General features: G+C 42.1%; 1 protein-coding gene across 1 annotated transcript; it reads right to left on the bottom strand.

Annotated features, from left to right (window-relative positions):
• Positions 1-732: 732 nt before the first annotated feature.
• Positions 733-11,478, bottom strand: LOC138874999 (uncharacterized). Its single transcript, XM_070153802.1, has 2 exons — positions 10,769-11,478; positions 733-943 (listed from the first exon to the last, which is right to left on the bottom strand). The coding sequence occupies exons 1-2, from the start codon at positions 11,476-11,478 to the stop codon at positions 733-735; spliced, it is 921 nt and encodes a 306-aa protein (XP_070009903.1).
• Positions 11,479-12,440: the final 962 nt, after the last annotated feature.

Genomic DNA, 12,440 nt, shown 5'->3' with positions numbered 1-12,440 from the left:
AGTAAATAAACACATTGTTGTGATTGCTGGAAATCTTAATCAGAAAATACCAGTTTAAAGAAGCAAATAGAGAAAAAACAGGCAACAGGACTTGCAAACAGGCCACAGTACAAGTAGCAATAGAGAATACTTTTGAGTGTAAGTGTGAGTTCAGAAAAAGCTATGAGTGTTGGTATGTGTGTCAATGAAAGAGTCGGGTATTTATAGTGTGAAAACATGCAGAAAATAAGGTAAGGATTATAGTTCAGAAATAATAAAGGAACTATGTGTCAATTAAAATCAAATTAGTATCAAAGACTTCCTTTAATTAAGGAATTAAATCAAACGGTAGCATGCAAGTGCTAAATAAGGAAAGAAATCACATAGGGCTGAATATGACTAATAAGGAAGTATTTCCAGCATAGTACAAGTACACAGTAGGTAATAGAGGCTAGATTCATCAGACTCTAATCAAGGAAAGGCCTGTAAGAATCCCATACCAATGTAATCAAGGTAAGGGGATCAAATCGACTTAAGTAGAAAAGGCAGGGGTCGAAGGTTTGAAGGAAAGTGTTCAAATAAATCCAAAAAGCAGGGAAATCAGAAAGAATCAATTACAAGAGTGCAAACAGAATTACACAAAGATATTTAAAATTAGTCAACAATCAAAGGTTATTTTGAGAGGGAAATTTAGCATATAAAGGAGCGTATAACATTAGGCATGCAAGGCTGAACTCATGGCAAAGAGAATAATCACACGACAGCCACATAGGCCAGTTTCACCAATTTAGTATTAGAAAAGGGGAGAGTATCAGAAGCATGCAAAAGGGTCAAGTAGAAAGCTTTTCTGAAAACTTTAATCCAGTTCAAATGAGGACAGGAAATTGAATTCACATAAAGCACAGAAGTTAAAGCAGAGATTTCGAAACTTAGTCGAACAACAGATGAAGCAACTTCAGAAAGCCTAACAGGTCCAAAGAGATTAGGGTTCTAAAACCAAACAAGTTCAGAGATGAGGAACCAACAAATCATGTAGCAAATAGCCTTAAAACTCGGCTGAACCCCCAAATTCTAGGGCTTTTACCGTTAATCGAGTATAGAGACGAAACCAAGTAAATCAGATAGAAATACTAACGAGATAAGTTCAGAAATCCCAAAAAGGGAACTAAGACTCTTAGCATGCATTTTCCAGTAGAAGAACACATAAAGAGACACAGTAGAAGAAACTCATAAGAAACATAATAGAAGAACAACAAAAGAAACGTAGTAGACCACGCTAAAAATCAGAGAAGGCTTCGAACTAACTTAACAAAACCCTAAATCGTAAAAGATAAAGGTTTTGAAGGTGAAGTTTTGAAAGAGACTTTGAAAAAATGTTTAAGAACTTAGAGAGAACACAGATCTACAACGAATCTAAAATAATCAGAAAAACCTCGAAGGTTAGGGTTTCAGAAGAAACCCAAATGGTGAGAAAGGCTTGGAAATCATCGATCTAAGCAGGAGAGGTCGAGATCAGGCTTAAATAGCCATAGTTGGCCAGGGCAAGGTGGAAGATGGCCGGAGACAGTCATAGCAATGAAAACATTCGAGGTTTGGACAAAATTTCTACAAGGTCTGGGCTTGAAGCCATGATAGTCGAGCATATAGGAGTCGTAGGAGGTAGGTATAGGCCTTTAATGGCTTTGAAAGCCATGGATTCAGGCGATTTTCGGATAGGGTTTGAGAGGGGAGTTGAGAGAGAACTGAGTGAGGAGGGAGTTTGAAGGCGGCTACGAGTGAGAAATGATTAGGTTTAGGGGTTATTTCGGGTTAAAAAAGGAAGGGACGAATGTGAGTCGTTGATCTAAACGATCAACGGCTGGGATTAAAAGGGGGATCCGGGCGGGTTATTAAAAAGGGTCGTGGGTCGGGTAGTTTTAGGAATTGGGCTGGGTAATTGAACTTGAAATTGGGTTTAATTAGATGCCAAATCTGGCTAAAATTAAAATGTAAATGGGCTGACATTTAAATAGCCATTTTCCCTTATTTATTTTATAAAAAATAGTAAAATAGTTTCTAGAAATAAATTAAAGGTACTAAAATGACTAATAATACGTAATTATCAAATTAAAAATACTGGAGTCAATTTTATAATAATGAAAATAATTAAATCTTAAAATAGGCTAATATTGCAATTATGCACAATTTAGCTTTAAAAATACTAAATAAATTTGTAAAAAAATTGCAAAACTTATTCTAGCTATATTTTAATATAAATATGAGAATCCAATAAACGAATCACCAAAAATGATAATTTTGGGGATAATTGTTGGGTTTTTCTTGATAAAATAGGGCAATAAATTGATTTATAAATATTTAAAAAATTAAAGAGAAATAAGTAAACCTTTGGACATACTTATATATGCATATACATGCTATTTGAAAGTAATTTGCATATTAGAAATATACAAGGAAAAATTGGGTATCAACACGTGCCCCTCTTTACCCGGGAAGGATGAAAGAGTTGTCGGATAAAGATATGATGTCCAATTTTGACAAAACGACATGGTTTGAAGAGGTTTGGCCATGATCTGGCTCCTGAGCTACCTACATATCCCTGGTTTTACAGGAATCAAGCCATATGTAGTTCAGGATCTGTCGGCGGAGTATGTCGATGAAGACTTTTCAAAAACGGACGCGATATTGAGGACAAGGTGAATGGTCAAAGTCTAACAAGGCTACGGGAACTGGAGTGGGATCGCTCTTGCTGAGATGGCCATTGCTCGTCGGTTTACCTGCAAATAAGCAACACAAGCATATATTGTGCGTAAATTAAAACATGATGCAAATTCCCGTCAGACCATGAATGTTTGTCCTCGGACGGTTAGGAAGACATCCTTAGACCATGATGTCCTGGGCAATGAGGCATATAATAAAGGATTTGCAGGCCATAAAATGATGTTCTCGGTCTTTGATAATGATCCCTCCAAACCATGATGCCTTTGAATAATGATATGCAAAAGATTAAAAGGGGTCCTCAAGCCATGATATGGTGTTCTCGGGCTATGAAAATGGTGCCCCGAACAATGATGCCTTCGGATGATTTGGCGATCTTTCAGCCCATGAGATGCAATGGGTGGTGATCTCTCAGCCATGCAAATGTAAAGGTGGCGATCTTTCAGCCAATACAACTGTAAATAAGGCGGCGATCTTTCAGCCATGCAAATGTAAAGGTGGTGATCTTTCAGCCATGCAAATGAGGTGGCGATCTTTTAGCCGATGCAAAAATAAAGTGGTGATCTTTCAACCATGCAAATGTAAAGGTGGCGATCTTTCAGCCATGCAAATGTAAATAAGGTGGCGATCTTTCAGCCATCCAAATGTAAAGGTGGCGATCTTTCAGCCATGCAAATAAGGTGGCGATCTTTCAGCCATGCAAATGTAAAGGTGGCGATCTTTCAGCCATGCAAATAAGGTGGAGATCTTTCAGCCGATGCAAAAATAAAGTGGAGATCTTTCAGCGATGCAAATGTAAAGGTGGCGATCTTTCAGCCATGCAAATGTAAATAATGCGACGATCTTTCAGCCATGCAAATAAGGTGGTGATCTTTCAGCCATGCAAATATAAAGGTGGCGATCTTTCAGCCATGCAAATCAAATAAGGTGGCGATCTTTCATCCATGCAAATGTAAACAAGGTGTCTATCTTTCAGCCATGCAGATGGAGGTAGAGATTAACCTCGGAAGGCAGAATGATAGCCTTATGCAATGCAAGATTGCAGACGAAGGCAGAGCTTAACCTCGGAAGGCAGAATGGTATCCTTATGCAAGAAGTAAAAGGGCAAAATGATATGATAATAGAATTTTCTTAGCTGATAGCGGATTATGATATTGCGACTGCTGGGGATACTGTGTCTACTGGGGAGACTACGTGCGGATAGCAGCTGTGAGTAAGTGTAACGGTACTGAGAGTTGTATTTTTGAGCAATGTGAGTCTCGTGAGTGTATAGTATATTTGATTATTTTTAACTCAACTGCCTGCATCCAAAGAAAAATCGTGAGTTTTGTACAGAGGGGAGGTTAGTTCGTATTCCCGCTGGCTCTGCTTGACCTGCTCGGCTTTGTTCTAGTGTATCATTGGGGTAGCGTTGCCAAACATGGAGAAAACATACATGATGTAGTAAAGGCATACATAAATACATAATTAAAAATAGTTTTCTTTTGATGAACCAACGACTGCGGCATGGTTCAAGACATTGCAACCCTTCTTGTTACGGAATTTTGAGGGTCCTCCTTAAAATTCTGCCCCAGTTTAATGGATTGATGCTTTCAAATACTGCTAGCGATGATTGGCCGAAATTAACTTTGGAATTTTGAGGGTCCTCCTCAAAATTTTGCCCTAGTTTCCAATTGTAGGGGGAAATAAAAGTTTTATTGAATTGTGACCAAACCCATAGGGCTGCCTACGTATCCCTTCTTAAACGGGAATCAGGTCAGGCATAGTTCAATTTACATCATATAGGAAAGCATAAAGATTACACATAGTAACGCTTGACTGCATCTGAACTGATCGGCTTTGGCCAGACTTCTCCATCCATTTCTTCAAGTATGAGGGTTCCTCCTGTCAGAACCCGATGAACCATGTACGGACCTTGCCAATTGGGAGAGAATTTCCCCTTGGCTTCATCTTTACGCGGAAAAATTTTCTTTAACACTAGCTGCCCCGGTGTGAACTGTCTCCGCTTGAATCTTTTGTTGAAGGCTCTGGACATTCTGTTCTGATAAAGTTGACCATGGCAAACTGCAATCATTCTTTTTCCATTGATAAGAACCAGCTGCTCGTAACGACTCTTTACCCACTCTGCATCGTCGAGCTTAGCTTCCTGTATGATCCTTGGGGGGAATTTCTACCTCAGCGGGAATGACAGCCTCTGTACCGTAAACTAGCATATAGGTGGTTGCCTCGGTTGATATGCGGATTGTGGTGCGATATCCTAGTAAAGCAAATGATAACTTCTCGTTCCACTATTTATGCTCCTCCATCATTTTCCTCAATATTTTCTTGATATTCTTATTGGCGGCTTCTACTGCTCCATTCATCTGAGGTCTGTAGGCTGTGCAATTCTTGTGTCTGATCTTGAAGGTTTCACACATGGCTTTCATTAAGTCACTATTGAGGTTGGATCCATTATCAGTAATGATTGATTCTGGAATCCCGAATCGACAAACGATGCGGTCGCGGACAAAGTCTGCCACGACTTTCTTAGTCACTACTCTGTAAGATGCTGCTTCGACCTATTTGGTGAAATAGTTGATTGCTACTAGGATAAACTTGTACCCATTGGAGGCGGCGGGCTCGATTGGTCCAATAACATCCATTCCCCAGGCGGCGAACGACCATGGTGAGCTTGTTGCATTAAGCTCGCTTGGAGGTACCTTTATCATGTCTGCATGTATCTGATAGCGGTGACATTTCCGAACATACTGGATGCAGTCTGTTTTCATAGTCATCCAAAAGTAACCAGCACGGAGTATTTTCTTTGCTAAGACAAAACCATTCATTGGTGGACCGCAGGTCCTAGCATGAATTTCCTCGAGTAGCCTGGATGCTTCTTTTGCGTCGACGCACCTTAGCAATCCCAAATCAGGAGTCCTCCTATACATTTCCTCTACTGTGAAAGAAATTGTTGGATAACCTCCGAAGTGTTCACTTCTGAGTAGGATTTGCGAGCTCCGAGTATCATCCTTTCATCAAATAGTCCTTGATATCATGAAACCATGGTTTTCCGTCTGCTTCTCCCTCAATATGAGCACAATAAGCTGGCTGATCATGGATCTTTACCGGAATAGGGTCAATGAAGTTCTTTTTTGGATGTTGTATCATGGATGATAGGGTAGCCAATGCATCGACGAACTCATTCTGAATTCTGGGAACATGTTGGAATTCTGTCTTTGTGAACCTCTTTCTTAATTCCTATACATGATGCAGATACGGGAGTATCTTGGAGTTTTTCGTTGCCCATTCTTCTCGGACCTGATGTATAAGTAGGTCCAAATATCCGATCACTAGGAACTCTTGAATGTTCATGTCAATGGCCATCTTGAGCCCTATGATGCAGGCTTCATACTCGGCCATGTTGTTGGTGCACGGGAACCTGAGTTTGGTAGACACTGGATAATGCTGACCAGTTTTTGATATTAGGACTGCTCCTATGCCAACTCCTTTGAAATTTGCTGCTCCATCGAAAAATATTCTCTAACCATCATAGGATTCTGCAATGTCCTCTCCTATGAACGATACCTCTTCGTCAGGAAAAGATGTTTTTAGGGGTTCGTACTCTCCATCCACAGGATTTTCAGCAAGGTGATCTGCCAATGCTTGTCCCTTGATCGCTTTCTGAGTTACGTAAATAATGTCGAACTCACTTAACAGGATTTGCCACTTCGCTAGCTTGCCAGTAGGCATGGGCTTCTGAAAGATGTACTTTAAGGGATCCATCCTCGATATAAGGTATGTAGTATCGGCACAGAAGTAGTGCATTAGCTTCTGAGCTACCCAAGTCAAAGCATAGCAGGTGCGCTCTAATAGAGAATACCGGGCCTCGTACGGGGTAAACTTCTTACTGAGGTAATAAATGGCCTACTCCTTCCTCCCCGTTTCATCATGCTGCCCCAGAACATAACTGAATACTCCATCCAATACTGCAAGGTAGAGTAATAAGGGTCTACCTGGCTCGGGTGGAACTAAGACTGGTGGTGTTGACAGATATTCCTTGATTCTATCGAAAGCTCTTTGGGAATCATCAGTCCATTTGGTAGCGGCGTCCTTCTTTTTTATCTTAAAGATCGGCTCACAGATAACTAAAGATTGTGCTATGAACCGGCTGATGTAGTTAAGTCTCTCCAAGAAACCCATCACGTCCTTCTTGTTGTTTGGAGGTGGAAATTCTTGAATAGCTTTGACCTTTGATGGATCCAGTTCTATTCCTCGGCGACTCATAATAAACCCAAGTAGTTTTTCGGCAGGAACCCCAAATGCGCACTTCGCGGGATTCAGTTTTAGGTTGTACCTCCATAATCTGTTGAAGAACTTCGTCAAATCTTCCATGTGGTCAGTGGCTTTCTCGGACTTGATAATAATATTATCTACGTACGCCTTTATCTCCTTGTGTATCATATTGTGGAAGATGGTAGTCATGGCCCTCATGTAGGTGGCCCCTGCATTTTTTAGGCCGAACGACATCATCTTGTAGAAGTACATTCCCCACAGCGTAATGAAAGCCGTTTTTAAGTCTTCTTCATCCATCCAGATCTGATGATACCCAGTGAAACAATCCACAAATTACTGCAATTCATGCTTAGTGCAATTGTCGATCAGGATGTGTATGTCTGACAAGGGGAAGTCATCTTTCGGACTGGCCCGGTTGAGATCCCGGTAGTCGACACAGACTCTGACCTTCCCGTCCTTCTTTGGTACTGGCACAATGTTGGCTAACCATGTTAGGTATTTTACTACCCTAAGAACTTTGGCCTTGACTTGCTTAGTGACTTCTTCCTTCATTTTCAGACTCATGTCATGCTTAAACTTTCTGAGCTTTTGCTTTACCGGCAGACATGTTGGATCGGTTGGAAGTTTGTGAGCCACAATAGATGTACTAAAACCAGTCATGTCATCATACGACCAAGCGAATATGTCTTCATATTCCCTTAGAAATTCTGTGTATTCCTTCTTTTTTGATGGCTATAAGTGGACACTGATTCTCGTTTCTTTGACGTTCTCTGCATCTCCCAAGTTAACAGTCTCGGTCTCGTCAAGGTTAGACTTAGGTCTGTTCTCAAAATTCTCAATTTCCTTAACAACCTCTTCTGGTATTTCATCTTTCTCTGAATCTGTGTCTGTTTGTTGTGTTGTCTTGTTGCACGTCACAGTCATCGGTTCATCAAGATAGGTAATAGTAATGCTGTATAAGTAAAGTAATGAGAGAAAATAATAGTAATAAGTGTTGATTCATAAGAAAAGCCAAAAATGCTTTGATAAATTTTATAATCATTTTGAACATTGGAGATCTTATTGCGGGAATTAGAATGCGAAAAGAAAATCATTTAGTAAATAAAAACAGTGCGTGATGCTTGTTTTAGCCTTGCTACCCCGAGGCTCGTCGGGCTATGGTTGTCCTAATGGTCCAGTTATTGAGGCTTGCCCCTCTGCTTACGGCCTGTATGGAAGGGCCTTCCTCCCCTCCTCCTCGAGAACAACATTACAGTCCATGTCATTGTCTTCTAGGAATAAATTCCTTACTGCTGCAAGTGCTTCTTCTTCTTCTTACCCATGGATAACACCGACCGGTTGGAAAGTCTGCTCCAAGTATGGTATTTGCTGCTCCATCGGATAGTAAGGACCGCACCATGGTGGTGACCAGTGGTTGAATTCCTCCCAGGTGTACTCATATCCCAGACCGAAAGTAGTGCCATGATTCTTGAGCTTTATGGGCTTAGCGATTCCTTGGAGATTCTTGTCGAGCCCTTTGCCAGGTTCGTACTCACACCAATTCAGTATACTCTCGATCTTGTTATCCCACCATTTGTCTTTGTCAACAGTATTCACTCATTCGATGTGATGGTAAGTCTCTCCTCCCAGCTTCCTTCTCCCCTCGATTAATGGAATGGTTTGGCGACTGTATATGGGGTTGCTACCGTCGCCGTGAATGATCGCTTCCTGGTGATTCCACTCAAACTTTACTGCCTGATGTAGTGTTGATGCTACGAGCCCAGCAGCATGGATCCATGGTCGTCCCAATAGCAGATTTTAAGATGCTGGCACGTCTATAACTTGGAAATCAACATCGAACCAAGTTGGCTCTATCTATAAGCACAGACTAATTTCCCCAATGGTGGACCTTTGGGAACCGTCGAAAGCTTTCACATTGATAGCTCCGTCCATTATCTCGTGTAGTCCTTTACCCAACATCTTAAGTATTACCAGTGGACAAATGTTGAGACTGGAACCTCCGTCGATTAGTATCCTGGTGATGAAGTAGTCCTCGCATTGCACAGTAATGTGTAGTGCTTTGTTGTATCCCAAACCTTCAGGTAGCAGCTTATCCTCATGAAAAGTGATCTGGCTCTCCAACACATGTCCTACCATGTTGTCCATTTCCCCGCCAGTGATGTTGTTTGGCACGTATGCTTCACTCAGCATATTCAACAGAGCATTCTTGTGTGCCTCAGAATTTTGTAGCAAAGCAAGTATGGAGATTTGTGCCGGTGTTTTGTTCAACTGGTCGATGACCGAGTATTCCTTGGCCTATATCTTTCTTTAAAGATTGTCTGGACCTGCCTCAATGATGGGAGGCCTATTGGAGGCCTTCTTGCTTGACTCAACTAGATGTTCTGGGGTATAAACTCTACCCGTTCTCGTCATACCCTGTGTGGTAACAGTTTCCTTGAACCTAACCTTTCCTTTCCTCCTTGCCTCGGTTGTATAGTCCCATGGTATGGCCTTTATGTGGAATGGTGTCTTGGCCGACATCGCCACTGGGATAGGCGTGGCTATCTTCATTCTGAACGGAGCATGTCCCTTGGGTGGTAAAACTATAACTTCGAATGGTGTAGGTGCATTTGTTGGAGACACGAATTCGACCTCAATTGGCGCTGGTGTCTCAAGTGGCATGGACATATTCACCTCAGTGTCCCCAGATGGCTGAATCTGGACTATGATTAGATTAAGAGTAACTATTGGCTTCTTTGGGTCATCACCTTCTGCGATCAACTCGATAGACCCCCCGGGATCCCAATCATCCTCTATTTCAATCATGTGAAAGTATCCACCCTTATGGTCTGGCAGAGGGCTATTGCGGACATTCGGAGCGGGATCCTTTGCCATAATAATCTTGTTGTTAATCAAAGCATGGATCTTGTCCTTCAAAGAACGACATTCGTCGATGGTGTTCCCCTTCATGCCGGAATGGTATGCACAGGATTTATTTGGGTTAACCCACTGAGAAGGGTTCTCAAGAGTTGCAGCAAGGATAGGGGTGACATAACCAGCGACTTTGAGTCTCTCGTACAATTGGTCAATAGGTTCAGCAATGGTTGTATATTGTTTAGGAGGTCTGCGGTCAAAACTTGGTCGAGGTCTAGGGAGGTTTTGGCACACAGTAGGTGATTGATGGTGGGATGGTTGAGCATTGTAGGCTTGGTAAACATGTGCGGGTTGGGAATATCTGGGTGAAGTAGGTTGATATACGGGAGGTGGAGATGACTGATAAGAGGGTGGTGGAGTTTGGTAAGAGGGTGAGGGTGTTTGGTAGTTTGGAGTAGGCTGATATGTGAGTGGAGACATTGGGTAGGTTTGGTATTTGATGGGAGATTTGGTTCTCTGTACCACAATGACGGCTCCTACATCCCTTTTCTTGGACACACCACCAGACAATAAGGCCTTATTTGTGGCTTACAAGGCCTCAAAGTTTGTAACCATATCGCTTTTGATGCCCTCTTTAATCCTTTCACCCAGCTTGATAATGTCGGAAAATTTGTGGCTCTCGATCATATTTAGTTGTTCATAATACTGCGGGTCCTGAGCCCGAACAAAGAATTTGTTCATCTGTTCCTCTTCTAAGGCAGGCCTGACCTTAGCAGCTTCGGACCTCCAGCGAGTAGCATACTCGCGAAATGTTTCTGTAGGTTTCTTATTTAGATTCTGAATGTAGAACACATCCGGTGCATTCTCCGTGTTGAACCTGAACCTATCCATAAAATTGGACGCCATGCCTACCCAACTTGACCACTTCTTCGGATCTTGGCTAATGTACCAAGATAGAGCATCTCCTTTCAGACTCCTCATGAACAACTTCATGCGGATTCTCTCGTCTTTCCCTACTCCAAACATCTTGTCACAGTATATTCTCAAATGTACTCTTGGATCCCCTGTACCATCAAACATCTCGAACTTAGGAGGTTTGTACCCCTCGGGCAGTTCAACATTGGGCTGTATGCAAAGATCTTTATAGTTCACCCCCCTAATTCCCTTTCTTCCTTCGACGCCTTGAATCCGTCTAGTCAATTTCTTGAGTTCTTCAGCCAGACTCCTGATGAGCAAGTCTTTATCATCAGACTCGGGTGTGGTTGAGATGGGTTGAGTGGAGTGTGGCATGGTATCCATGTAGATGGGGGTGTTATGATGGGTGTGAAAGTGGTCATTTGTGGAGTTTTGGGGTTCTGGGCTGAGCAGTGGAGTATTGTTGGAAGCATGGCAGGTATTGCAGTGGTGGTGAAGAGCGGGATGATTTTGTGGCTTTGGGATATTTTGTGGGTTCTGAGCATTTGGAGTATTAACATCCGGAGTGGTGAGGGAAAATGACAGACTTGCCAGATTCCGAATCTGATAAAACTCTTCTTGGAATTTCAGTAGTTTTTGTTCAAGCTGGGATGCACTTTCCTTAGGAACCAGAGTACCATGACCATGAGTGACCTCTACCCATTCAGTTGAGTTCTCCTTTATGGAGTTGTTCGAATCTTCCATTTTCCATTGTTCTTGTTTTTAACAGGACTAAGAGAAGGAGTGGGTGGAGGGCCCCTGAATCTCGTTGAATAAGATAATGTTGCCAGAGTGCACGAACTAACCTTTGTGGAGGGGAATAATAAAATAAAAGTAAAAACAAAAGGTAACAAGTTAGTGAGGATTATAAGAAAATGTTGCGATATTTAAACACATAATGCAAGAATGTAAATCGTGTCCTACTTGGGAACCTCTTTGTGCCAGAGGTAAGCCTAAAGACAAGTTGATTTGGAGAACTTAGAATGTTGAATGCCTCATTTTATTGATTAAAAATAGACGAATCCCAAATCGACACTAAATAACAGGAAATAAAGTCACTAATGGCCATTGGCCTTATTACATTTCTTAAAAGAAAACTCCTATCTATTTGGTCCCAGAAGGACCTTCCCCAGACTCGGCATCTTTGGCTCTGTCGAACAGCTTTCCCAACTCGCGAAGTCCCAGCAATAGGTAGGCTCTGTCTAGATGTCCGCCCTCATTTCCCTCAGCATTCTGGCAATCCTCGATTCTTTTGAGAAATTTCCTTTCCAGCTCTACTATGCCCCACTCCAAGTACCCCACTCGCTTGTTGGCACTAATAGCCATGTCTTTTCACTCCTCGATCAGCTTTTGGTTGGCTTCTTGTATCTCACGATGCTCGCTTTCACATTCTCTGATCCTCTTGCGCAGTTGATTGTATTTGACATGTGCCTCGGCCCTCTCATTTATGATCCTGTGGCCCTTAGCAAGTCCTGGATGACCCAGACCATCGTGATTAGATTCTAACCAGCCTGAATAGTAGGGAGCGCAACCAGCATGGTATTTGTCTGGCTCGATAGTATCTCTTCCCATGATGATCTTGCAATGCCACATATGTTGAGCTTGACACTTATAAGGACTGTCATCAGCTTGGAAGTCAGCCCGGAAGTGACTCATCTTGTCGACCC

Source organism: Nicotiana sylvestris, chromosome 8 (assembly GCF_000393655.2).
Source record: "Nicotiana sylvestris chromosome 8, ASM39365v2, whole genome shotgun sequence".
NCBI classification, from domain to species: Eukaryota; Viridiplantae; Streptophyta; class Magnoliopsida; order Solanales; family Solanaceae; genus Nicotiana; species Nicotiana sylvestris.
Note: the sequence above shows the minus strand (reverse complement) of the source record. Positions and strands in the feature narration are given on the sequence as shown.